General features: G+C 42.9%; 1 protein-coding gene across 1 annotated transcript; it reads right to left on the minus strand.

Annotated features, from left to right (window-relative positions):
• Positions 1-5,399: 5,399 nt before the first annotated feature.
• DNAJC18 (DnaJ heat shock protein family (Hsp40) member C18) lies at positions 5,400-26,406 on the minus strand. The gene is made up of 8 exons (XM_081233295.1): positions 26,287-26,406; positions 24,442-24,625; positions 18,696-18,841; positions 14,997-15,182; positions 14,030-14,139; positions 12,905-13,014; positions 10,193-10,365; positions 5,400-5,623 (listed from the first exon to the last, which is right to left on the minus strand). The coding sequence occupies exons 1-8, from the start codon at positions 26,324-26,326 to the stop codon at positions 5,499-5,501; spliced, it is 1,074 nt and encodes a 357-aa protein (XP_081089421.1). The 5' UTR covers positions 26,327-26,406; the 3' UTR covers positions 5,400-5,498.
• Between the last annotated feature and the right edge of the window lie 1,515 nt (positions 26,407-27,921).

The raw sequence follows: 27,921 nt of genomic DNA on the forward strand, positions 1-27,921 counted from the left end.
TCCCGGTCCGGGGTACGAACCTGCGTCCCCTGCACCAGCAGGCGACTCTCAACCACTGCGCCACCAGGGAAGCCCCATCCTACCTTTTGATGGAAGTAGTTTCAAAGAATTTGAGCTGTACTTCCAGAGGAAGTCCTGAGAGGTGACATGTCATTTCCTTCAAGGTTCAGTTCAGATAAAACCAGACTGGAACTTAGTCTAATGGGGGAGACAGATAATAATCAAATAAACACCCAAATAAATCCCAATTTAAGTCACTATTCAAGTAAATAGCATTATAGCTATGAGAGGTACAAGAAAGAGAGGAATGAGAGTAATTTAAAAGGAGATATAGCCCAGCCTGGGGCGTCAGGTGTGAGGAAGAGATGTTTGAGCTGAATGAAACCTATTAAGTTAACCAGGAGGCACTTTGCAAAGGGGGCAGGGGCAAGTGAATGGGAAAGGCTTCCAGAAAGAGGGAACAGTATATACAAAGTCCCTCGGGCAAAAGGGTTGGCATAGTGTAGTAACTAAAAGGCTAGTATGGCAGAAAAGAAAAAGATGTACAGGACAAGCAGGGGTAGCGGCCAGAAACCTGGTAGAGCCTTAAGTATTAGGCCATACTGAAGACTTTGCTGATTTTTATTACAGGGGCAAAAGAAAGGTACTGAAGTATTTTAAACAAGAGGGTGATATGCTATAATTTATGTTTGAAAAGATCTCTCTGGTTGCAGCAAGGTGTATAGATTGGAGATGGCCCTAAGTAAATGCACAGAGACTACTTAGGCAGCTACTGCAGTAGTTTCTGTCAGAGAAAGTGGATGGTATTTGGGAGTCAGATGTTATCAGAGGAGATGAAGAGAGAAGATGGATTTAGGATGTTCTGGAAGTAGAATTTATAGGACTTAATGATGGAGGGGATATGGGGAAAAGGGAGTCGAGGTGTTTGGTTATCTACTGCTGCAGACTACCACAAAATGTCATGGCTTAAAACAGTAGCCAGGGGACTTCCCTGGCGGTCCAGTGGTTAAGACTCTGTGCTTGCAATGCAGGGGGTGCGGGTTCAATCCCTGGTCTGGGAACTAAGATCCCACATACCGCTCGGTGCGGCCAAAAAAAAAAAAGAAACAAACATTAGCCAGTGTATTATTTGCTCACGGTTCTGCAGTTTGAACCAGGCTTGGCAGGGCAGCTCATTTCTGCTGTGATCATCAGTGTGGGTGGCAACCAGCTTGGCTCAGATTGTGTCTGGGTTCAGTTCTAGCTGCCAGCTCAGTTGTTTGGTTCTCCTCTGCATGGCTTCTCCATGTGGTTAGCTTGGTGGTCTCAGGGTGGTGGGACTTAAATGGAAGCTGGTTTCCCCTAAGTGCAAAAATGCAAGCTGCTGTTTTTGCCACATTCTATTGATTAAAGATCAAGGCCAGCCCGGGTCAGAAAGGGGACTACACAAGGTCATGAATATTAGGTGTGGTCCACTGGAGGACACCAAATTAAGTCTACCACACAAAGTCTCCTGGGTTTCTGACTTCATATTTGGATGGATGGTGGTGCTATTTGTGGAAATGGGAGCACTCCAATGGTGTTGCTTCTATCCCCATTTAAAAAATCACTGCACTCTATATGAAGGATGATTACATTTCAAATCTCTTTTCCTCAGAATTGCTTTCACTGATCCTCCATCCTGGATTAAATCCCATTGTTATAGATTCCCAAGCTTCCTTTGGTCTCCCCTTTGAAATTCATCCCACTGGGGAGCATTGTCTAATTGGCTTTCCCCATTAGATGTGAACTCCAGGAGCTATGGTACTGGGTCTCACTTGTTTCCTGACCCCCATCCCAAAAGTTCAGCCCACTTGGTACATAGTAAGTTCTCCATCTTTGCTGAATTGAATATCACTTTAATATTTCTTCACATGAAAGGTATTATTATTACATTAACAATGTCCTGTATTTCTAAACCAAGACTACCCTGAGGACCATTAGGAACAAAGCCAGCAAGGAACTGGGATAACACCTGATGTTCAGATGCTAAGTAGATTTGATGTGTACATTGGCTGTAATATGCTGCAGCTGCTGACATCTGATGGAAAACAAATATTGAATTGGTGATGCCACCAATGCTATCTATTATGCTAAACACCAATAATTCCATTGATGTATGAGGGAACACTGGAGCAGAGGTCAACAGCCTGTCTAGTCCTAAGTGGCTCCAAGGAGTCAGGCAATATGCAGTACCTACGGGTGCCATGGGCAAAGGTAAAAGAACAAAGGAAAAATATAAAGCCATTCTTTTTATATAAAACCATTTAATTTCTTTCTGTTAAAATGCACTCAATCCAGATGCAATGGATCAGGTGACCAGATTTTTCAGGATTCTTCCTCCACCAGGAGCTGATTCCATCTGTGTCAAACCTGGCTCTGGTCACAGAACATTCACATCTTTAATTCCAAATACTGAATGTGATGCAAAAGATGTAATCAATATCTAACACACAGGTATATAGTTACTTGGTGGTCACTGCACAGGTTATCAACAATGCAGGCTCAAAAAATAAGATGTATAATAAGTTGGTCCTTTCCAAAAATAAATATATTAGGACACTAAGCATATACCTTAAATGAATCCAAAATAAATACTAATTAAGTGCTAGCTCCTGTGAGGAACAGTGCATGCAGACAATGAACCCGCGTGTGTGGCTATTCATAACAGAAAGCTCTGGAATCCAAACAGTGCCTCCTCACAAAGCCAGTCCTGAGTGTGAGGATGTAAATGAGAGTAACACATAGCTTGACTAGGCTGCTGGATTCCACGTTCCAGTAGGGTTTGGAGTTCGGCGTAATTTCTAATAGTTTCCAACAGAAAGAACAGCAATGGCATTTTCTTGCTGGTCACTTCTCCCAAGCTGTGAGGCCTGGAGCTCATCAAGGAAGTTCAGAAGTCTTCTAGTTTGAGCAGATGAACCCCAGGGTTGCTAATCTGGGGACACGGATTCCTTTAAATTGCAGTGCCCCTTGTGATGAGAAGGGTTTTCATCCCACCTTCCTCACTGCTGATCATGCAGTGCAGAGGGCACTTCCATTCTTAGGAGAGCTTCGCTTTCTGCTCGAGGCTCAAGCCCTATTTCTTAGCCCCACTCCCATCACGCGTCTCCAGTCGGCATTTGTGCTCACAGAAATAGTCTAGAGTTGCATGCCAAGTTCTGAGAGCAAGAATACGCCATGCCTAGAGAGTTTATATATGATAAAAACTTTCCAAATGATGTAGGCAAGAGGAAAACGCTTATTTTACCATCATGCAGACAACCCATCTTAAAATGCAACCCAGGAAATTATAGTTTAACAATATTCTGGACAGTACTAAATAGATTAAACTATCCTTCAACCCGAAGCGAATACCATTCCTTTGAGGAAAACCAGATGTGAGTGTTGCAGTCTATTAGGTAATAAATAAAACAGTACCATCAGTGCTATAAAAACAGACAACAGACCTGACATTTAATGAAGTGAGTTAGTATTGCCTCTATTTAGTATCATCACAGATAACTCATCTCTGTCATGAAATCCAGGTGTGACTACGCTATTCATGGGCATCTAGAGCAGAGTCTTTTACCTTGTCAAGTCAGTTTAATTATGGCCCATTTTCTAGCAGAGATTGGGGTTGGGGACAGGAGAGCTTTGATTTTTGTGTGTACAGGAAAATAACTTTCTATAGCTCATTTGGCTCACAGGCACATTTTACCATGTAAATCCCTTCAGTCACTCAGAGGGGATCAAGGAAGCCCCCCAAAACCCAGGAGGATAGACTTCATTGGGTAACAAAATCTGACTATCTCTGGAGCTGCTCTCCCTCCCTACAGCTGAACGGGTGCCCCTACCAGCCTCCAAAGTCCCACTCTTTACCTCTGGACTCGTCTCCTGACCCTGTGGGATGCCCACACGTGGGACAATACTAGACTCATCTGCCCAAATCACGGCTATGCATCTGAAAGGAGAAACTCTACTTTGGAAACAAGTTTTAATGTAGACTCTCCTTCCAACAGGAACTTTTCTTCCATCCTGAAGAAAACATGGAGTGTAGACTACATTTACCTACTGATCCTTCCAGGTTCAGATTCATGATATAACCTGGGCTGCTCAATCCTGGTAGCTCACCTCCACAGGAAGGCCCAGAACCACACAGTCCAGGCAACAACTTCCCTCCTCCTTGTCACCAGTGGGAAGAGCTGCCTGCTTTTGTTTTGTATACAGAAGTGGTGTAGAGAGGTGTCCTGAGTGGACGTAGCACTGCCATAGAAAGGATACAGGATCCCAGGGTGGGGGGAGGAGCATCCTTGGGAAAGATTCTGCTTTAACCAATATGGCTAGAATTACCTGAGCAATGGGGATGATCACACACTTCCTACTTGATAGTTGGCCTACCATCTAGCTCTGTTACAACAAGTTGTGTGACCCAGTTCAACCATGCATCCTTTCTGGGCCAATGTTCTCATTCCATACCAGGCACTCAACAAATGTTGACTACATGAAAAAGCATCCCCTATCACAAAGTACAGGGCACTGGGTTAAACAAACTGACTGCTGGGGCCAACGCCAGACCCCCATAGCCACAGACTGAGGGTCTTTCCCCTCTATCTCTAGGCTTGAGCAAACAGCCCAGCTGGCTGGCAGGGCCTCCTCTTAGGTCTGACCACTGTACCTCTGTGGGGTGTAGGGACTCAGCTCAAGTGTGATGCTCCAAGGGGAAATGCCAAAAAGAACATTCTCTGGGTTCTGTGATGGACTAGGGAACCTGCACTGAGCAGCCGAGACTTAGTCTTGCATTTTACCTTCACCCCTGGCCCCTGCTTCCATGTGTCCATTGAATTGTTTCACTCAATAACTTAATTTCTGGGCTCTCTACAAGAGAGAGGGTTAAGGAAGTAAAAGAAACTCAAATTAGGCAGTTTGCTAATGCTAGTAGCTCTGAACAGATATTAGACAAATAGAAAACTGTGGACTACAACAGTTTACATTTCTCCACATTTCCCTTAGAAAATGGAAAGTTGAGTTGTTCCAACAGCTGAATCTGGTGGGGAGACAATGACTCTAATGAAGGGAGAGGTATAATTCTCAGTGCACATTGTAAACAACCAATATTAAGCTGCTTTGGCTAAGCCTAGGAATGACTGGCTATTGAGACTTCACTGAAGGGAAGAAGGAAGAAAACATGAATCTGCTTTGGGGTGCCCTGAACTACATTTCTAGAGGCAGGGTAGGCGCAGAGCAGGGGGCTGAATCTAATGCTTTGCCATTAATTCAATTTAGATGACCTGCTCCTGGCCCCCAGAGCCAATCCCCAGGAAGGATTCTGTGATGACAAGTCTGGCTCCGTGCTGAAGCACCTCCAACTCTGCCCACCAAACAAAGTTAGCAAATTGTAAAATGTTCGTCATTTCCTAATTTTGTATTATACAATGGAATTAGGAACATAAACAGTAACACGTAGCAAAACCCCGAGCCTGCATAGGATTACCATCCTCTCAGCCACCTCTGCGTAGGCCAATCAGTTTGGAAAGTTTTTCACAGTTTTCAAGTTTCAGCGACTCTGCCTTCTGCTTCAATCGTTCATCTCTGTATAATCCTGCCAAGTTGGTCAACTCCGACTCTGAAAGATAAAAGAGGTAACAATTCATCAGGAAAGTTGAGCCCCTCTGTTTCACTTCAATACTTCTGGAAGCAAAGCTCCTTTTACTTTAATGCTTTGTCTTTCAATTAAACTTAAGAAACACTCATTTACTCAAGAAACACGTATCAGGCAGCTACGCTACACCCACCAGGTGCTGAGGATTAAGGGACACCTGTGATCCTGGAGTCCAACAGTATCTGTACTCTATTACAAAAGCACTGGACTTAGTTCTTATCAACAGAACATTTGGCACCAGACTTAGGAAACCTGCACGCGTGCGGTAAGAGGAGACCCTGTTTCAGGGCTTTCCTACGAATGGTATTCAGATGGCAGTTGGGAGAGAATAGAGTCCAATCGCTTGTTCCTGTCATCTGAAACAAAGACAGCTGCTTCATCCTTCCCTCTGCGTTGCTGGATCATAACTCATATATGCGGACTGACACAGAGCCCTCCACTGGCAGGCATGCCTTCTATAGAAGGCCAGGTTGCTGGTGGCGTTCTTCATTCCCTCACCACACGTGGGGCCCCTAACTCAAAGGCCAAAGGCAGCTGGGCTCTTTTAAAAGTGAAATCATCTGGATCCGGTGACCTCTGTCTCCTTGACGAAATGTATTTCATTTTCTCTTCATGGTGGAGAAAGTCATTCTATTTTTAACCAGAATATAATCTCTGCTGTCCTCCCGGACTCAACAGTGGTTTGGCTGCCTCTCTTTTTTATCCTTTTGTATAGTTTCAGAGACATTCGTAGGAAGGAATGCCTGAAAAGCAACTCCAGAGACGTGTTGTGTATTAACAGGATGGCATGCTTCGAGGGGCTGCGTGGCTTCTGAAAGCCTCAAATAGCAGGCAGCTACTCAATGTTTAAAGGACCACACTTGTGAAAATGCTATTTTAATCATTCTGAAATATGTCTATCCATTCTTAGTCATCTTGCTGACAGATTTTGTTTTTCTTGGTGGAACGAGAGGCACCTGTCTGATTAATCAGCAAACTGCCTGGAAACAGGACTTAATACCTAGCCAGAGGGAACAATGCACAGTGGTTTCTGAATAAGTCTCTATCAACACAAAATACAGGCATTTCTGCTCACAATGGTTCCGTTCACACCAAGTAAGGCCCAAAGTGCAGATTAAGTGCAGGACTCCAGGGTGAGGGGTGGGTATGCATGAAAACCCACCCTCTGCGATGGGGGTTCAGAGGCTGGGCCCTGGCCCAGCAGTTGCTTGGCAAACAGGGGGTGTCCTAGGCTCTAGAACAATGTGCTCTCACCCCGCGGTGTGGGGCCTGCAGTGCGCGCCAGCCAGAGCTTGCCCCCCGCCCAGGCATCCTCGCAGGTGATGTGGCTTCACGGCGGATCACGCACCGCACCCAGATGAAAGCCCTCTGCTCCTTGGTTCCGCCCAGAGCTAGGCACTGACTCCACTTGTCTGGCTTCTTTGGCATGTGGGAAACCTGTTCCAGAGGGCTCTGTGAAACCAGGCTGTCCCTTCGGTCCTCTGAGTCACAGTTACACCAGTATATAGAGCAGATCCTATGGCTTTGCTTTTCCTTGAAACGATTTCCTTAGGTTTTTTGTTACTGACCTTATCCAAATATCTCATTGCCTGAAATCTCATTCCAAAAACATTAAGGGCTAGTGATTCTTACTATTTTATACACTGACAACCACTGTAATAAGCTGATGAAAGAGAACTGCACATATATGAATGCTTTTCTCAAAACATGATGTTGCTTTTTTAAAGTTCATTGAAACCAGTTTTCAATGCTCCAGAGATTGAGAGCAATGACCTTGCACAAGGGCAGTGTTTCAAGGAACTATGTCGCACACCCCCATGACCATGCTTGGAGAAATTTCTCTCCAAACTGCCAGTGAATCCTTTTGCACTTCAATGAACAAAAGGTTAACTCAATGAATGTTACTTTTCACAAGTTCTGTTAATATTCAATAACTTCTAAGAAGAAACAAAATCTTTGGCAGGGGCAGGATCAAGAGAACATCCTTTCTTCTCTGCAAAATGTTTCCCGAGCCCTGAATGCCAGTGTTAATAGATGGACAGAGCATTGCACCTTCAAGGTAAGCTGACTCAGGCAAATTGCCAAGAGAGGCAAGTCCCAAAGCCTCTCTCAGAAACACTCTGCATGCATGGGCTACCCTGGTGGCGCAGTGGTTGAGAGTCTGCCTGCCAATGCAGGGGACGCGGGTTCGTGCCCCGGTCCGGGAAGATCCCACATGCCGCGGAGTGGCTGGGCCCGTGAGCCATGGCCGCTGAGCCTGCATGTCCGGAGCCTGTGCTCCGCAATGGGAGAGGCCGCAACAGTGAGAGGCCCGCGTACCGCAAAAAAACAAAAAACAAAAAACCCTGCATGACAGCCCGGATCAGAGTCCTGACAGCTGGAAGACCCCGACAGATCCCAATGACCATCATGATCCAGCCTCATAAGACAGTGCTGCATCCAGTCGAGCAAGGCCAAGCAAGGTCTGGATTCAGTCAGGACCCAACCACTTACTATATGCCAGACACCATGCTAAGCGTTATACTCATACCATCTTCTATAATCCATACAACCTCCTTGGGAGGAAGAAAGCAGAGAAAAGAAATTAACAAAAGATTTTAAAAGACAGTGGCTAACTTTGCTAAAAACAGTTTCCATTCGGTATTTTGCCAAGAGTGAACTTTGTTCTCAAGCGGATTTATTTTTACAACCTCCATGTGCTAAATTTAACCATGCTGGCTGCACTTGCTGCTGGATCCGGAGGGCAGATGCTGCTTGTTCTCAAATGGCACTTGGGTTGTGTGGAGGCTCCGGACGGCCACCATCCTTAAATGCCAGAAATAGATTTTTAAGGGGTGTGTGCTGATAACCCCCGGGTTGGAACTTGTGGGTACACGCATCATGCTCACCCACTGGATCTGTTTATACCTGGAGGGTTCCAAAGCCCTGAAAGTAGGCCTCATGAGGATGGGGACAAAAGCCTAGAAGCCACCTTAGGTGTAATCCTTACCGTGAGCTCTCTGCATAATTTCAAAACCCTCTCAGAGTCTAAAATAATGGAGACTCTTAGCACATACACTGTGGCCTTCACCTGATTTGGATCCACGTTTATAATGCCTTTAAGTCTAAGGCCTCTATCTTGCTCCAAAATTCTTTCCTGATTTTGAAACTTGCAAAACCTAGTTTAACAGTGGGGTAGGGGTACTTCCTGACCCCTCAGTTTTTTCAATAAGAAAGCAACTTCCTCCTCCTGCTGAATTCCCCCTTACATCCAAGTCATTGCCTACCAAGCTCCTAATGCACCTGAGAGGTCAGATGGGCTCTGCCCTACTGAGATAAGGTCCCTCAGGGGCAGGGTTAGGACACTAGCCCTGCTCAGTGATTCCTAGTCCTCAGCAGTTTCACTGTTTTCCAGTCCTGAGAATCCTCTCTTCAAAAGACATTTGTGGAGCATCTGTTCTGAAGCAAAGACTGTGCCAAGGGCCTGGGACACAAAATTAGTAAGACATGGTTTTTGCCCTCAGAGAGCCCAGAGTCCAGCAAGGAGACTGTCATGTACCTACAGAACACGTTAACATGGTGAGGGTGGCACTGTCTTAGCAGGATGAGCAAAGTGCTTTAAAAACACAGAGGAAGGAGAGACTAACTTGGGGTGGGGTTGGGATGCATGATGGGTCAGCGAGGACTTAGCAGCACTGTGACTGAGGATCTAAATTTATCAGGCGCTGTTAGATGTTTAACAATACCCAGTGACAGACTAGGTTTTAAAAAATGAGTTCGTTTGCCTTTTAAAAATTAACCAAAGCCAAGTTTTATAAGATACAATTACTAATGGATATGTGTGTGTGTGTGTGTGTGTGTGTGCACTCCCCATGAACACTCACTGGGGTTGGAAGCCAACACTGTCACCCCCATTGTCTCCAGGGAAACAATGTGGAAGACCTGCTTCCTGGGAGAGTCGCTTTTGTTCTGTGTGGCCACAGCTGATTGGAGGGGAAGAGAAGGGGCACTGAACTCAATAACAACAACCTATAAAACTTTGGTTAGGTTGGATCCATCAGATTTCCCTCTGGGAAATGTGAAATTAGGAAATCATGGACCAAACCAGCAAGCTACTTAAACAGGAAGCTTGTGATGTAGAAAGGGGCCAATGACTTGTGGGGGTGGGGAAGTTGGGAGAGTGAATAGGAGGGTAGCAACCAAAATAAACCATGGCAAATTAAGGCTGTGAAGGAGGAGAGCTTGAAAAAGCAAAGAAAAGAAGCTGGCAGAGAGAGGAGAGAGGGCAGATAGGCAGAGAGATGTAGAGACTCAGAGACAGACAGACAGATAGGCAACTAGTACTGCTGAAGTTCCTAAGATTTCCCAGTCCTGGCCACATGTATCCTGTCAATAAACTTCCCTTTTTTTGTAATATCCTGAATGGGCCTCTGTCCTATCCCTGTTCATGTAAACATGAGTAGCTCAGACAAGGAGAGAGAAGGGATCAGGAAGCTGGGGATGCCTCACGTTGGAAGCATGGCACCAGCTAAAGCCCCTTTTAGAGCATCTTACTTTGTTGTTTCTCCTTCCAACAACTTGTCTGGATGTAATCAATGTAATCCTTTTCTATCGTCTTCTCCAGGTCACGCAGAGATGCTCCTCTGTAGGCCTTGTCAAAGTTTTTATCCACAAAGTAAGGCACCTGTAGGTTCTGGGTTTCTCTAGAAATGGTGTAGCCCAAGGTCCTGAAACAAGGAGAGAGAGGCTCAGGTATGCTTGTCATACTTGGCAATATCACTTTTAGCACTGGCCTCACAGAGATCATTCACACAGTCACCTCTTCATAGGGCAGATGCAGATATCATTTTCTAATACATCTAACATTTATTATTTCTCAAGCAAAGCAGTAAGTGTAATGTCATCATTGTTGCTATTATGTGAGCATGTTCAAATGGATTCAATCTCAACATATTTATTTCCTTAAAGGATTCACCTCCCTCTCTTCACTCTCTCTTTTTAAATTTAAAACATACGTCATGAAGGCTTGTCTTACATAATTATGAAATGATTACCACAATAGGTTCAGCTAACATCCATCTTCTCATATAGATACAATAAAAAGAAAATAAATAAGACAAGAATAAAGGAAAAAGAACCTTTCTCCTTGTGATGAGAACTCTCAGGATTTACTTTCTTAACTTTCCTATCATTTTCTATCATACAGCAGTGTTACTACTGTAACACTGTGTTGTATGTGACATACCTTGTACTTACTTAACTTATAACTGTTAGTTTGTACCTTTGACCATCTTCCTTCAATTCCCCTTCCCTCTCTCCTCCACATTCGGTAACCAGAAGTCTGATCTCTTTTTCTGAGTTTGGTTTGTTTTTTTTTTTTTTTTAGATTCCACATATAAGTGAGATCATACAGTATTTGTCTTTCTCTGACTTATTTCGCTTAGCATAATGCCTTCAAGGTCCCTCTATATTGTCACAAATGGTAGGATTTCTTCATTTTTTACGGCTGAATAATATTCCATAGTGCGCACGTGTGTGTGTGTGTGTGTGTGTGTGTGTGTTCAGGTTGTTTCCATGTCTTTACTGTAAATAATGCTGCTGTGAATATGGGGGTGCAGCTATCTGGATTGACCTCTCTTAGACTGCTTTCTATGTTAAAAGTAGAATGCTGAATGCTTAAAAAACAATTTCTATATTGTATAGGACCTAGCATGGCACCTGGCGCAGAGTGGCTATTGGTAAATGTTGGTTGAATTAAATGATTATTACTATAAACTATTTAAAAATAACCAGACAGCTTATACCAACTTAGTTCTAATTTTTAGGACATGATAAAAAGTACTTTACACATAGCCATTAGGTGAGAACTGCGAAAAATTAAGACAAAAGATTTCAATGATACCTCCAGGCTAACTCTCAGTGGGTCTAAGATATCCAAAGGTGTCTGGTGCTCAGCAACTTTAACAGGTCTGGGTTAACTGAAGTCTAACCGTAAGAAGGTACAGACGGGAGTTCAAATTCAAGTTAAAACAATGTGATGGCAATGTGCAAAATCCAAGCTGATTTTGTCCAAACTGGACAAAGTCCATCTTAAAGGAGTTATATTTGACCTTTTCCTAGCCTTTTCCTTTGATCTTTCAACTTATGGATCTTCCTGGATGTCTAAGAGCCATGACTGCTCTTGCCTCCCTCTGGGAAGCTGTTATCAGGGTAGGTTCCTGTCTGTCCCACTGGCCTGACAAGAAAGGAGGTAGCAGTAGCATATGGAGAAATATGGGAAGTCAGGAAATAAGAGGGAATCAGGCCATTGTGTCCCGACAGCAGTAACCTCTGAGTCTCAGCTTTCCTCTCTGTAAAATGAAGATATTGATCTAGAATGATAGTCTTTAGTCTACAGTGATCACCAACAAGAGCTCTTCCTGTTAGGTACGGTTCCATGGAGTCCACATTTTGAAAGGTTTTTGTCTGCTAAACTATAATAGTAATGACTCATTTCCCATTGTTAATTAAAAAAAATAATCCAGTGATTCTCAGACTTTAGTATGGACCAGAATTATCTGGAGGGCTTGTTAGAACTCATATTGCTGGTTCTCACCCCTAGAGTTTCTGATTCAGTAGATGTGGAGTAAGGCCTAAGAGTCTGCATTTCTAACATGTTGGCAGTTAATGCTGATGATGCTGGTCTAGGGATCAAATTGAGAACTGATTTAACTGAAATAGTTAATTGAAGAAATTTTAAAATTCCTATCAGAGCTCAAATTTTCCATGCAACACAAATTTTATAATGATTTCTATATTTTTAGCAAAAGCAAAGAAATGAGATACTATGGTTTGACTGTATAGCTTTATGAATAAATGTACTATTCTTGCAATTTCTTAAATTGGAAATAATCACTAGATCTTAGTTACTATGTTCTCAGACTCACAGGGGTCCAGCGATACTATCACAAGCTCAGTAAGGTCCTTTTTAACTCTAAAGTGGAATGTTAAGGATTTAATCTGAACCTGGAGTTCGTCTATTAACCCTTCAGAAACCAGCCATTGCTATTCTGCAGCTGACCAGATGGTGTCGCTGTAGAACAAAACAATCCAGGTCCTGAGTGCCTGGGAAACTGCCTAAAGTACAATATTTTTGAGTCTCTGCATTATTACTATCCAGCTGTTCCTTTAAACACAAAATCAGTGTTTTCTACAACAAAAGGTGAAATGGAATGTTAGTAATGTACCAGCTTGTTGTTAAGAAATATTTCTAAATATTTGACTTACGATTTATAGAATAGACTATATGGGGGATTAGCAGCTAGCAGCTGAGTAATCACAGATATAATCACAATCACCAGAACTGGAAGTAACTGAATAAATGCAGAATATGTAGTCTGAAAAAGAAAAAGCATTTGGTGTAAGTGCTCTTCATCAATATAAAGTTTACTGAAAAGAGAACAGTTTTCCCAAAGAAAATATGAATTACTGATGTACTGCACATAGCCCAAGGCTTTTCTGGGAAGGTTGTACCTTCTGCTGAGAAGTACCAAACAGCCCCATTCCGTCTGCTGAAAAGGCTGAACAAGGCCCACCTACAATCTGGATTGACACTCAGTAATCCTTCTGCAGCCCCCTTTTCTAAGACCAATGAAGCAGACACCTGTGTGGGAGCTTGCCCAGACTATGACTCTCATGAGGTCATGTTATTATGCAACTCTGTTGCCTTGGCCTCAGCTGAACGGACTGTGGGACATCTGGGGGACATCAAACCGTAGCAGGGATGATCACATTCTCCCTCCTAAGCATCTGGGATTGAGATTCATCACCATTCACTGCTAGGCAGTCACTTGAAGAAAGGACACATACTCTGAGGCACTGTCGACTTGACATTTGCAAGGGGAAGCAAAAAAGCCAGCCTGCTTAGGGAGAACAAAACAGATGCAGGGAGGCAGGAAAACTGGAGACAGTCTGGCCCCAAGAGTCATGGAGAGCACAGCTGCATGGGGGCCTGACAGCACCCCAGTTCCTGGTTCCCATCTGACATAAGGCCCAGCAAGCTTCCTGCCCTTAAGCTTCATGAGACTCCCTTGATCCCTTACCTTAAACCCCCTTTAGTACTGAATATTTTGAAGGGGGTTCCTATTCTCTGCAGTCAAGAAAACGTTTTTCAAGACAGCCCCATAGGTGAACAGAATTCCCGGGACAGTCACCAAAGAATGGATGGGGGAGGGGGTAACATTCTGGCTTATTTGGGCCAGTTATCCAGCTCTTCTTGCCAGGCTTCTGCTTTCCTAAAGCACATTTTAGCAACATATCTCAAGTTGAACTTCAAAAACCTGATCATACTACAAAAAGGTCAGCTCAGTACAAGTGTTTATGGGCAGCTGTTGTCCTGTCCTCCCCAGGTACCTGAGGCTTATCTTCTTCCTCTTCCTTCCGTGTCTGCATCCTCTCATGTCGGTGCCGCCGGCGGTAATAGTGGGGGTCATCTGTCACGTTTGAAAACATATGAATGTTTCCTGGAAAAGAAAGAAAAATACTTAGTATGCAATATGGCAAACACCCCTTCCTTGCCTTTTCCAAGGTCCTTGCTTCCAACTAGGTTCTCTGAGGGTAGAGTATTGTCCCATTTTACTCAGTAGAAAAATATAACAGTAGGTATGTCAAGTGAACCAGCTGGAAATGGGACATGCTTAGCTCTCTCGCCCTTATTTAAATAATCCTTTGTAACCAGGGAGTGAGAGAACCCCAAGAGGCTAAGAAAGAAAGCACTTGGGCCATGAATCCTGTCTGACATGCTCATGTCTGCCTCCTTGCCCAATATCAAATTATGTCACTACTATCTTTAATAGCACCTAACAAAATTCATTTTACTTCCCAGGCATTTAATTAACCCAACTTCCAACTCTCTGGGGGTACTTCTCTAACCTTTACCTTTATATAAATGCTATTTTGCAATAATGACAATATAGGCATTTTGCTTCTAATTTATAAAACACTTAAAAAAATATCCAATCCTCACAGCAGCCTTGTGAAGTTGGTATTATCAACCCCATTTCTAGGTAAGGAAACAAGATCAGACGGACTAAGTCAAAATCATGCATAGTTGGAGGGTGGAGACATGCCTTCAACCCCAGATTATCTGATTCCAAAGTTTGCTGCTGCCACCATACCATGGTCCCTCTATCAGATCCTCAAACAGATCTCAAAATATATATGAATTTTTTTTTTTTGGCCACGCCGAGCGGCATGTGGGATCTTAGTTCCCCAGCCAGGGATCGAACCTGCACCCCCTGCAGTGGAAGCATGGAGTCTTAACCACTGGACTGCCAGGAAGTCCCTATGACTTCTTAAATGATAATTTTGGGATACTAACCTGTAGGAAAATGTCCTCCAAAGAAGACATTGAACAGCTCTTCTGGAGTGATGTCGGCTTCAAAGTCCCTGTAATAATTATAAGGTCTGGCTCGAGGGGTAGTGAAAATCACCTGTTCATCTCCATATTCATCATAGCGGAGTCTCTTGTCAGGATTGCTCAGGACTGCAAAGGCATTTCCTATTGCTGCAACAAAAACAAAAAGCACCTGAGTACATAGTCTGCTGTAGCTGAGGGTGATCATAGTAGTAGCATTGAAGAGCCCGGAGTTCATTGGTGCTGGACAACTTCACAGTGACCCAAGGAGAGGTGCTTGGGCCTAGAAAGTTCACCAAAATGCTTGCCCTTGAAATCTTCCATGATCTAGTCTGATAAGCCTGAAACAACACTGGACTCAAGATGAACTAAGAAGTACTGTTCTCCGTCATCAAAAATGTGTTATTTCACTTGAGAGCAGTAGTTTATGGTTGGAAACAGTTCCTACATAAGTAGTGGTATTCTAACATGAAGTCACATACAATCTCCTGAATAAAATAATCAGTAAAAATCCTCCTGCTTGGCTAAAAGCAAAGTCCTCACTCATCAGTCTTATTTCAGCTTACTTTTTTTATTTTTGGCTGTGTTGGGTCTTCGTTGCTGCGAGCGGGGGCTATTCTTCATTGGGGTGCATGGGCATCTCATTGCAGTGGCTTCTCTTATTGTGGAGCACAGGCTCTAGGCACGCAGACTCAGTAGTTGTGGCACACAGGCTTACTTGCTCCGCACCATGTGGGGTCTTCCCAGACCAGGGATTGAACCCGTGTCCCCTGCATTGGCAGGCGGATTCTTAACCACTGTGCCTCCAGGGAAGTCCCTCAGCCTACTTTTTTTTTTTTTTTGCGGTACGCGGGCCTCTCAGTGTTGTGGCCTCTCCCGTTGTGGAGCACAGGCTCCGGACGCGCAGGCTCAGTGGCCATGGCTCACGGGCCTAGCCGCTCCGCGGCATGTGGGATCTTCCCAGACCGGGGCACGAACCCGTGTCCCCTGCATCGGCAGGCAGACTCTCAACCACTGCACCACCAGGGAAGCCCCCCCTCAACCTACTTTTTTTTTTTTTTTTTTTTTTTAGCGGTAGGCGGGCCTCTCAGTGTTGTGGCCTCTCCCGTTGCGGAGCACAGGCTCCGGACGCGCAGGCTCAGCGGCCATGGCTCACGGGCCCAGCCGCTCCGCGGCATGTGGGATCCTCGGGCTTCCCTGGTGGCGCAGTGGTTGAGAGTCCGCCTGCCGATGCAGGGGACACGGGTTCGTGCCCCGGTCTGGGAGGATCCCACATGCCGCGGAGCGGCTGGGCCCGTGAGCCATGGCCGCTGAGCCTGCGCGTCCGGAGCCTGTGCTCCGCAACGGGAGAGGCCACAACACTGAGAGGCCCGCCTACCGCTAAAAAAAAAAAAAAAAATGGTCTTTAGAAATTAAGAAATGTATCTCCAGGGAATTCCCTGGCGGTCCAGTGGTTAGGACTCTGTGCTTTCACTGTCGAGGGCCTGGGTTCAATCCCTGGTCAGGGAACAACAACAAAAAAAAGTATCTCCAATGTCTCAAAGAGGGATCAAAGACTGAATAGATTACATATGCATACCATCACTTCTCCTCCCTATGCACAAATGTGCAAACTTTGTCCAATTTCATTTAAACATACAATCAGTACCAACAATCAAAGAAATCTTGAAAAAAAATCTTTTAAGACATTCCTACCCACCTACCTTTAATTCAGTCAACACTATCAGAAACATAGCCAGAAAGAGCATTTCCTTATGATTCTTCTAGCTAGGCAATTGTATTAAATATTTATAGCAATAAAACTGCTAAGCAGAAAAAATAAACAGAAAAGCCTAAACAGAGTTGCTTAAACATTCACATCCCTTGAAATCTGGCAGATTTCTCAGAGAAATGGCATTAGTCTGTGAGGTACCTTACATGAAGGTGTGAGGAAATTGTGGGTTATCTGTTTCCTTGTAGAAACTGTGGGGAGAACTAGATTCACAATGGCACATCAACAAGGGTAGCTTGCCCTCTGAGGTAAATGCTGACTTTAAAAAATGTCTCAGATCTATCATTTTTTACCTTTTCTTTTGAAAAATTTCAAATCTCCAGAAAAGACGAAAAAATAGTACAATAAAAACCTTTACATTTATTCATCAATTGTTAGCATTTTACCATACTGCTTTCCTCAACTCTCTACACATACACATATAATATGTGTTCATTTTTTTGCTGAACCATTTGAAAGTAGGCTGCAGATATTATGACACTTCACCCCTAAATATTTTAGCTACGTCTCTGGAGAAGAAAGATATTCTCCTACATGATCACAACATCATATCATAGCTAAGAAAATTAACATCAATTCATTATCACCCAGTGACTCCATGCAAGGTTCATGAATTACATTTGGTTTCACGTCTCTTTAGTTACTTTTAATCTAGAACAGTCTCCCTACCTTTTTTGTTTTTCATTATATTGAATTTTTTGAAGAGTAGTTCAGTGTTCTTTGTAGAATGTCCCATATTTTGATTGCTTCTTTATTAGATTCAGGTCAAACATTTTGGCAAGAATACCACATGGTATTACAACATGTAATGTTAGGTTGTTCTAGTATTGGTGATGATAAGTTGGATCACTTGGTTAAAGTGGTGACAGCTAGCTATCTCCGTTATAAAGGAAAATCTCCCCTGTGTAATCAATAAGTATTCTGTGGGTGATTATTTGACATTATGTGAATATCCTATGCAACAACAACCTATCACCCAATGGTTTCGGCATCCATTGATAATCCTTGCCTTAATCAATGACATTCCTGAGGGTGAAGCTCTTAAGTAAGATTTTTATTTACGTGCTGGATCCAAAATATTTTTTAAGATTATATCACTGGGGCTTCCCTGGTGGCGCAGCGGTTAAGAGTCCGCCTGCCAGTGCAGGGGACACGGGTTTGAGCCCTGGTCCGGGAAGATCCCGCATGCCGCGGAGTAGCTAGGCCCGTGCGCCACACCTGCTGAGCCTGCGCTCTGGAGCCCGTGCTCCACAACAAGAGAAGCCACCGCGGTGGGGAGTGGCCCCCACTCGCCGCAACTAGAGAAAGCCCACCTGCAGCAACAAAGACCCAATGCAGCCAAAAATAAATAAAAATTTAAAAAAAATTTAAAAAAAGAATATATCACTGAAAGTATCACGGAAATCAATGGAAAAAAGATTCGATCTATAACCATGTTTTTGCTCTTTACAAAGCTGTATAAAGCTTTTTCATACATGTTAATAACAGAGGTTTCATGAACAAATATTTTGATGGTCAAAGAAGTTTGGAAGTGCTGTCTAGGCCCTACTTGCAAGTGGCCACCAACCTATAAGTTCCACAAGAGGAACCATATCTGTTTTACTCACCATGGCACCTGGCACATAGATCTTCAATAAAGATTTGCTGAATCGAGGAATGAAAGGTTCCAAAAGGTGTCACTGAGAAACCAAATATTTTTTCCAAAAGAAATTAAGGTAAGTGAATGAGGACAGGAGAGAGCTATGCTAATAATCACTATCTAAGAGGTGTGGCAGGAAAAAACAAAACCCTGTTTGTGGCCTTATAAAACAATTACAGGGGAGGCTGAAAACAACTTGTTCTGACCAAACAACATAAGAAGGGCAGAATTAAGCATTAGTTTAGGATCAGACCTTTGAAAGCATCTGTTGCTCCAGGAGCACAGTTCTTGTCAGGATGAAATTTCAGGGCGAGTTTTCGGTAAGCTTTCTTAAGCTCTTCATCACTGGCATTTCGTGAAACCCCCAGAATTTCATAGTAATTTCTGCATTTCTTGATCCTAAAAACACAAATCAGAAATATATTTTGGTATGTCTACAAAGGCCCCTTTTGTACAATTAACTTCAAAATAGTAAATCAATCCCCTCTCCAATCTGTAAGCCCCAAAACAAACCTAAAAGAAAACTGGTGAACACGTTAATGAAACATACAATTCACTAACAATGTCCTCCTCCCAGTGACAGCTTAATTCCTTTCAAAGTAATTTTACATCTAATATTTTTTTCTTTCTATATCCCTGCAAGTGGATAGAACAAGTATACTAACCCTTATAATATTAAGGCCCAAGCTAAGTCCTCAGAGTTGAACCATTGGACAGCAAAGTCAGAAGAAATACCCTAACAATCCTTTTTTTTTTTTTTAAAGCTACCTTTTTTTCCCCTTATGGCTATCTGTTTAAATTTTGTTTTAAAAAGTTAACATATTCACATGGTAGAAGAAAAATATCCAATGGTACTAAACTATATACAGTGAAAAATCTTCCTGCTTCCCCATTCCCTGTCCTCCAATCTCCTACCCTAAGAATAACCACAGTTAGAAGTTTTCTGTGGGGCGTTCCCTGGTGGCCTAGTGGTTAGGGTTCTGGGCTTTCACTGCCATGGCCCAGGTTCAATCCGTGGTCAGGGAACTGAGATCCTACAAGCTATGTGGCACGGGAAAAAAAAAAAAGTTTTCTCTGATTCCTATGTACAGAGAGAGTACATGTATAGAGACTTCCCCATTTTTTTTACATAAATGGAAGCATATTATAATCACCCTTCTATATCTCATTTTTTTAAACTAACAATTTATCTTGGGAATTGATCCATAACTTATAGAGATGAAAAGTACAGGGATAACAGTTTAGATCACCAGAGTGTTGGTTCTGAACTTTTTGATCTAAGAAGTCTTTTATAAAATGATATAATGGCATGTTATACAGCCTCTCAAAAATTCCACTGTATAATCCTGAAGGAATGAGAGTGAAAAAGGCAAATAATATGTTTGTATTATCAGGAAGATAGTTTTAAACTTGCAGACCCCTCCCCAAAAGGGTCTTGGGGTTCCCAAACCACACCTTGAGAGCGGGTGGACTACAGCATGAACTCTGGAGTCAAAATGCCTTGGTTGGCATCTGATCTTGCTGTGGACTTAACTCTGTGCCTTTGTGTTATCTTCTGAAATGGGCTGATAATTATACCTATATTTCACAGCTGTTATAATTAAATGAAGTATTCATTAAAATGCTTGATAGCATCTGACATGACGTAAATATTGGCTATTATTACAAATCTACCACATTCTACAGATGGTCAACAGGCACGTGAAAAGATGCTCAACATTGCTAATTATTAGAGAAATGCAAATCAAAACTACAATGAGGTATCACCTCACACTGGTCAGAATGGCCATCATCAAAAAGTCTACAAATAGTAAATGCTGGCGAGGGTGTGGAGAAAAGAAACCCTCCTACACTGTTGGTGGGAATGTAAATTGGTGCAGCCACTATGGAGAACAGTATGGAGGTTCCTTAAAAAACTAAAAATAGAACTACCATATGATCCTGCAATCCCACTCCTGGGCATACATCTGGAAAAGATGAAAACTCTAATTTGAAAAGACACATGCATCCCAATGTTCATAGCAGCACTATTTACAATAGCCAAGACATGGAAGCAACCTAAGTGTTCATCGACAGATGAATGGATAGAGAAGATGTAGTATATATACACAATGGAATATTACTCAGCCATTAAAAAGGAATGAAATGCCATTTGCAGCAACATGGATGGACATACAGATTATCATACTAAGTGAAGTCAGACAAAGACAAATATGATATCACTTATATGTGGAATCTAAAAAAATAACACAGATTAACTTATTTACCAAATAGATACAGACTCACAGACATAGAAAACAAATTTATGGTTACTAAAGGTGAAAGCAGGGGTGGGGGTGGAGAGGAGGGAGATAAATTAAATCAGGAGTTTATAATTAACAGATACACACTACTTTATATAAAATAGATAAACAACAAGGTCCTACTGTATAGCACAGGGAACTATACTAATATCTTGTAATAACCTATAATGGAAAAGAATCTGGAAAAGAATATATATATATATTCAGTTACATATAACACTGCTGCACACCAGAAACTAACACAACATTGTAAGTCAACTATATACTTTAAAATAAAAACCTACCACATTCTTTAAAAAAGCTGCATATTCTTGCATTTTATGGATGTATGTACATTCCCTACTGATGGGCATTTAAAGTATCTCCATTTTTTTGCTACCACACAATTCAGTTAGGCAGGCAGAGACCCAGAGCCTTGTTGAAGAGTTCACAGTAAGTCAGTTAACACAGTTGGGACTATAATGCAGGGTCTGGAATGTTGGTCAGGGCCCTTCCCCAAGAGCTGCCCATGAGGATCCTATGGATTCCCCACCCTAGTTTCTGATCCCTCCTTCAATGGCAGATCCTCCCCTGCCTTTCTCTTTCCCTCTCTCCCTTATCAGATATATAATTTGAAAATATTTTTTCCTGTTTTGTGGGTTGATTTTTCACCTTCTTGATGGTATCTTTTGAAGTACAAAAGTTTTTAGTTTTGATGTAGTCCAATTTGCCTATTTTTTCTTTTATCCCTTGGGCTTTGGGTGTCAACAAGAAATCGTTGCCTAACTCATATGTCACAAAGCTTTACATTTGTTTTCTTCTAAGAGTTTTATGGTTTTAGCTCTTACATTTAGGTCTTAGAATTAATTTTTGTATTTGTGTGAAGAAGGGGTCCAAGTTCATTTTTTTGCACGTGGATATCCAGTTGTCCCAACAACATTTGTTGGAGACTAGTCTTTCCTTCATTAAATTGTCTTGGCACTCTTGTCAAAAACCAATTAACCATAAATATAAGGGTTTATCTCTGGAGTCTCAATTCTATTCCATTGATCTACATGCCTATCCTATGCTGGTGCACACCGTCTTCATTACTGAAGCTTTGTAGTAGGTTTTGAAATTGGGAAGTGTGAGTCTTCCAACTTTGTACTTCTTTTTCAAGACTGTTTTGGCTACTCTGGGCCCTTTGCATTTTCATATGAATTTTAGGATCAGGTTGTCAATTTCTGCAAAAAAGTAGCAGGGAATTTGATAGGGATTGTGTTAAATCTGTGGATCAATTTGAGGACTATTACCATATTACCAATATTAAGCCTTCCAATTCATGAATACAGGCAATCTTCCCATTTATTTAGGTCTTCTTTAATTTCCTTTAATAAAGTTTGTAGTTTACAATGTAAAATCTTACATTTCTCTCATTAAATTTATTCCTAAGCATTTTATTCTTTTTGATGCTGTTATAAATGAAATTGTTTTCATTTTCAGATTGTTCATTCTTAGCATATAGAAAAATAATAATTTTTGTATATTGATCTTATACTGAACTTTGCTGAAGTAATTTATTAGTTCTAATAGTTTGTGTGTGTGGGTATTGCTTAAAATTTTCTATACTAGATCATATAATTTGTGAATATACTTTTATTTCTTCTTTCCAATTTGATGGCTTCTACTTCTTTTTCTTGCTTAACTGCCCTGGCTTGAACTTCTAGCACAATGTTGAATAGAAATGGCTAGAATCTTGTTCCTGTCCTGTTCTTGATCTTGGAAAGCATCAAATTATTCACCATTAAGTATGATGTTAGCTGTAGATTTTTTTTTTTAATTTAAGGAGTTTTTTTAAATTAATTATTTATTTATTTGGCTGTGCCAGGTCTTAGTTGAGGCATGCAGGATCTTCGTTGTGGTATGCGGGATCTTTAGTTGCGGCATGCGGGATTGAGTTCCCTTACCAGGGAACGAACTTGGCTCCCTGAATTGGGAGTGTGGAGTCTTAACCACTGGACTACCAGGGAAGTCCCAGCTGTGGATTTTTTTTTTTTTTTTTTGCAGTACGTGGTCCTCTCACTGTTGTGGCCTCTCCCATTGCGGAGCACAGGCTCCAGATGCGCAGGCTCAGTGGCCATGGCTCACGGGCCTAGCCACTCCGCGGCATGTGGGATCTTCCCGGACCAGGGCACGAACCCATGTCCCCTGCATCGGCAGGCGGACTCTCAACCACTGCGCCACCAGGGAAGCCCCCAGCTGTGGATTTTTTGAAGATGACCTTTATCAGGTTGAGGAAGTTCCCCTCTATTCTTGGTGTGTTGAATACTGTTATCATGAAAGTGTGCAGGGTTTTGTCAAAAGCTTTTTCTACACCTATTGAAACAATCATGTGACTTTTGTCTTTTATTCTATTAATATGGTATATTACATTATTTGATTTTCATGTGTTAAACAACCTTGCATTCCTAGGATAAATCTCACTTGTTCAAGATATATAATCCTTTTTAAACGTTTTAAATGTTGCAGAAATCTGTATCCATCTTGTGATGACTTTGTTTTTGGTTACAGGGTAATAATACTGGTCTCATGGAATGACTTGGGAAGAATTCCCTTCTTTGGTATTTTCTAAAATAGTTGATGAAGGATTAGTTAATTTGTCTTCAGACATTTGGTAGAATTCACCAGTGAAGTCACCTGGGCTTGGGCTTTTCTTTTGGGAAATCAAATTTATCCATTTCATTCAAGTTATCTAATTTGTTGACATATAATTGTTCACAGTATTCTCTTACATAATCATTATTTTGTAAGATTGGTAGTGATATCCCCTATTTCACTCCTGATTTTAGTTATTTGAGTCTTCTCCCTTTTTTTTGCTTGGTCAGTCTAGCTATAAGTTTGTCAATTTTGTTGATATTTTCAAAAAACCAACTTTTGGTTTTGTAGATCTCTATCGTTTTGCTATCCTCTATTTCATTTACTTCCACTCTATATTATTTCCTTCATTCTGCTTTTTGAACTTAGTTTGTTCTTCTTTTTTTAGAAGATTAGGTTATTGATTTGAGATTTTTAAAAAATATATAAACATTTATAGCTATAAATTTCCTTCTAAGTATTGCCTTAGCTGCATCCTATATGTTTTGGTATGTTGTATTTTCATTTTTTAAATTAATTTTTATTGGAGTGTAGTTGCTTTATAAGTGTTTTCATTTTCATTCATCTCAAAGTATTTTCTAATTTTCCTTGTGATTTCTTCTGTGACCTATTTATTTATCTTCTGTGACCAACATATTTAGGAATATGTTGTTTAATTTTCACATATTTGTGAATTACCCAAATTTTCTTCTGTTGTCAATTTCAAAGAACATACAGCGTTTGATTTTAATCCTTTTAAATTTATTAAGGCTTGTTTTATGGCCTAATATATGGTCTATCCCGGATAACGTTCCATGTATACTTGAGAAGAATGTGCATTCTGCTGTTGTTGGGTAGAATGTTGTACAGGTGTCTGTTATGTCAAGCTCATTTCCCCTGTCTCTCTTACAGTATAAGCAGGGCAGTTACTTCAGATTATACCCTAACACTCCACTTCCACCTAGCCGTGCCTCTGAGGCCAAGAAGCTATTGTGCTTCAATAATAGTAATAAAAATAATAATAGCAGTCAATACTTACATAACACATCATCTGTGCCAGGCACTGTACATAAAATCACTCATTTAATCCCACCACAGGCTCACCTTTGTACTCCAAGCAGCTGCTCCTCAGTATAAGTGGCATTCCCCTCACCCTGCCGGGTCTGATTCCACTCATGCTCAGACTTCTTTTCCTTTTGTGCCTTCCTGCAGTTACAGCAACCACAGGGGTCATGACTTTTAGGTCTGTCTTCTGGGTATTTGTTTCTTCTAACTGCATCAATGTAAGCTGCAAAGCAATGGCACCTCCATGAGGCTTCAGTCTGACCTGAAAATCAACTTTGCTACTGGCCTAAGCTATCTGGGAGGCTGCCTGTAGGCAAATGAGTGTGAGGCCCAGGTTACTGACATCAATGCTGACTTCTAAACAGCCATACAAAGCTGAAGAAACATCTTCCTTGAGAAAACAATATAGAAAATACAGAGGCAATCACGAAAAACTTTTAATGCCAGAAACATGAAGCATAATAATGTCCACCATACCTACAGTCATCGGTCAGCAAATAATCTTCACTCAGAGCCAGTAAAGGGGCTCAAGAGGCATCTGCCCAATACCTTGGCTTTAGGGCAGCACAGGGGAAGCCTATTTCTCTGTCGTTCATGGTCAGAAGTGAATTGATCATAACACATTATTTTTTGTCGCAATGCCTCCCACCACTAAGATTTAAAGTAGAAATGAGTTCAATTTTTTAACTGACAGTTATAAAACTAATATGTACAATACATTTGGCTAGATAGATCAAGGAGATGTATGCATAAGACCTACTCCTGACCACAAGGAGGATATAGTTTAAAGGAGAGTATTTAATTAATCATAATGCCTGCAGAGTACGAAGAGGGCCATAGCAATATAGTCAAAGAAGGCAGAGTACTCGTGTCCTGTATGGAGGATCTGGGTAAGATTTTTAAAAACCCTTTCTCCTGCTTAACATCTCTTACTGACTATCCACTGCTCGGTGTCCAGATTTCTTATCATGGGCCCAGCCTGTCTCTCCAGCCTCAAATCTCACCACAAGCTCCTTTGTAGTCTATGCTCTAGCCACACCAAACTCCCTTCAGATCATCAATGCTTTCTCTTTTCTCTGTGCCTTTGCACATGCTGTTCCCTCTGCCTGCAAAACTATTCTCTAAGTAGGTCTGGCTAACTCCAACGCACCCTTCATGTCATCATATGTAACACTTTCTTCATGAGGCCTCTGACACCCAGGCCACGCTGAGTGCCTAGTCAGTATGCCTCCCAAACCTACGACCTTGCTGTGTAGCCCAGGACATTCTGGCCCTGTTTTGTAACTGACTGTTTACCTGTCAAACTCCCTCAGTAGACTTAGAGTTCTGTGGGCTCCGGGGCCCATGTCTGTCAAATCCCGCTGCAGGATCAGCATAATGCAGAGTACGTAATAGGCACTGGCTCAGTACTCTTTGCCTGACTGTAGGATGGAAAAAGCTGGCCCATCCGTCCTGATGCTGGCTGCAGGGACAAGACCAAACCCAGGCCGAGGGTCAGGTAGCCCAGTTTGGAGGCGAGGATAAGGACCGAGTAAGCAAGCTGCGGGAAACCGCGTCACCCCGCTGACCCCGGCGCAGGCGGGCCTGACAGCTGCAGGCCCTGGGCGGGGCTGGGGGCCGGAGGCAACAAGTCGTCACGGGTGACTCTGGGTACCCGGCCGGGTCCTCAGCTTGAGCCAGCGCTCCTGGTTTCCGGATCCCGGCCCCCTGCCCTGGGCGGTTTCCCTCCTCACCAGGAACCGGACTCAGGCCCAGCATCTTCTCATAGACCTCCATCCTTCATCTCAGGCCCAGGATCTCAGCCCCTTCAGGCGCCGTCAGGAGCCCCATCCCTGATTTCTCCCTGACCCTGCCCTGTCCCACCCTCCGGCCAGGACTTGATACCTTCCGTCCAGCGCTCCCCGCTGCCCAGCGTCGCTGCCATACCGCTTCCCAGTCAGCAGGTCTGCCGAGCCTCCCCCGCGCCCGAGGCTGAAAGGGAAGGGGGCGCAAAAAAGCGCGGGGCATGCTGGTCATTGTAGTCCAATCCATAGGAGCGGAGGTTCATTGGACTACAATTCCCGGCAGGGATCGCGCCAGGGGTCGCAGATGCAGCGGTGTGAAGGGGCGCGACCCTTGCTGCCGGTTGACTGCTTTATGACTAGCGGCTCACAGCCGGAAACTGTGGCCACAGCGGGCCGCGCTTTTCCTCATTTGTAGAGTGGGGATAGTGGCTTTGGCCCCGCCTAACACTTCGGACGTTCAGGGAGACGCGATGAGATCCATCCTGGGAAAGGCATTGCAAACTAAGGGCTAGAGGGTGACATTATGACTATTTTTATCCTCAGGGATGTCCTTTTTAAATATAGCTGATGCCTGTTCTGTGCAAAGTGTATGTTCGGTCCTGGACAGGTTTTGGTGATGTCGAACCTAACCCTAGGGGGAACCAAGGAAATAAGAAAGTGAGAGATATATGTGGTTAGAGGGCGGGTCCTCTGGCATAGTTTCATTAGAGGGACCGATAGGAGTCAGGGGTAGGGAAAGAAGAAGAAGGCAGGTATTGGAGCTGGCATTAGATCCCCTATCTTTGCTGTTCCTTATCCTTCATTCATCCCATCCTACTCCAGGGCCCCTCCGAGACTTTTCTCCTCTCCTCCACCCCATTCGTTTCCTTGGCCCATTCCCTTCTTTTCTGAAGGACCAGGCCCTAGGAGATTAGTAAAAAGGAAATGAAGAAATATTCCTGCTTTTCCCCACCCAGGTTCGTATGGGGCCTAGCAAAGAATAAAAGCAATTCTTCATAGGTGGATAGGTCCAGTGTCATTGACTCATCCCTGCAGGTGAATTGAGATGGCCAAAAATCAGGTCTGCAAAAGTGAAAAATGATCATGTACATCCCCAAATAAAAAATTACCTGGAATTCAAGGAAGACCAAATCGGTTATGTCAATTATGATATCAACCAGCAGTTACTTAGGTAGTTGGAGTGTAGTGGGAAGATGTACAGCCCTAGACACAAACTGAAAGGGTAAATGCCTTCAGTGGTATGCAGTTCCATCCCTTCCCTGCAGTCATGGCCGTGGGATATATGAGCATCAGTGTGTTCAGAAGGCTGCGTCCTGAAGAAGCCACTTGTGCTCTTCAGACAAGGGGTCTGATCAGGGACATCCTTTAGATGGTTGAATATAAGAAGGAAGTGTATTTGGTTTAGGGAGGCTAGATAGACTGATCTAGAAGATGTACAGGGGAAGGTGGAATATGTCTTGAAGTCCAGGGGCACAGGGCTAAGGTCTGGAGGTACTCAAAGATGTCAGAGTACCATGAAGTCAGAGGTATCTGGTTGAGAGTGGGGGTACTAGAGCATTGTAGGGGGAATTGGATTGAGAAGGGGTGCTAGAAATTATGGGGCTACTTAGGAGTAGAGTCCAGGTTCAAGAATGCTGGACAAGATTTGGGAAGCTGGAGCCTCTTGAAAATGTCTGGTACCTCAACAACCTTTCCCATCATCCTCTGAAACCTCACTTCCTCCTCTTCTAGATGG

This window comes from Mesoplodon bidens, assembly GCF_964165515.1.
Source record: "Mesoplodon bidens genome assembly, chromosome: 4".
NCBI lineage: Eukaryota > Metazoa > Chordata > Mammalia > Artiodactyla > Ziphiidae > Mesoplodon > Mesoplodon bidens.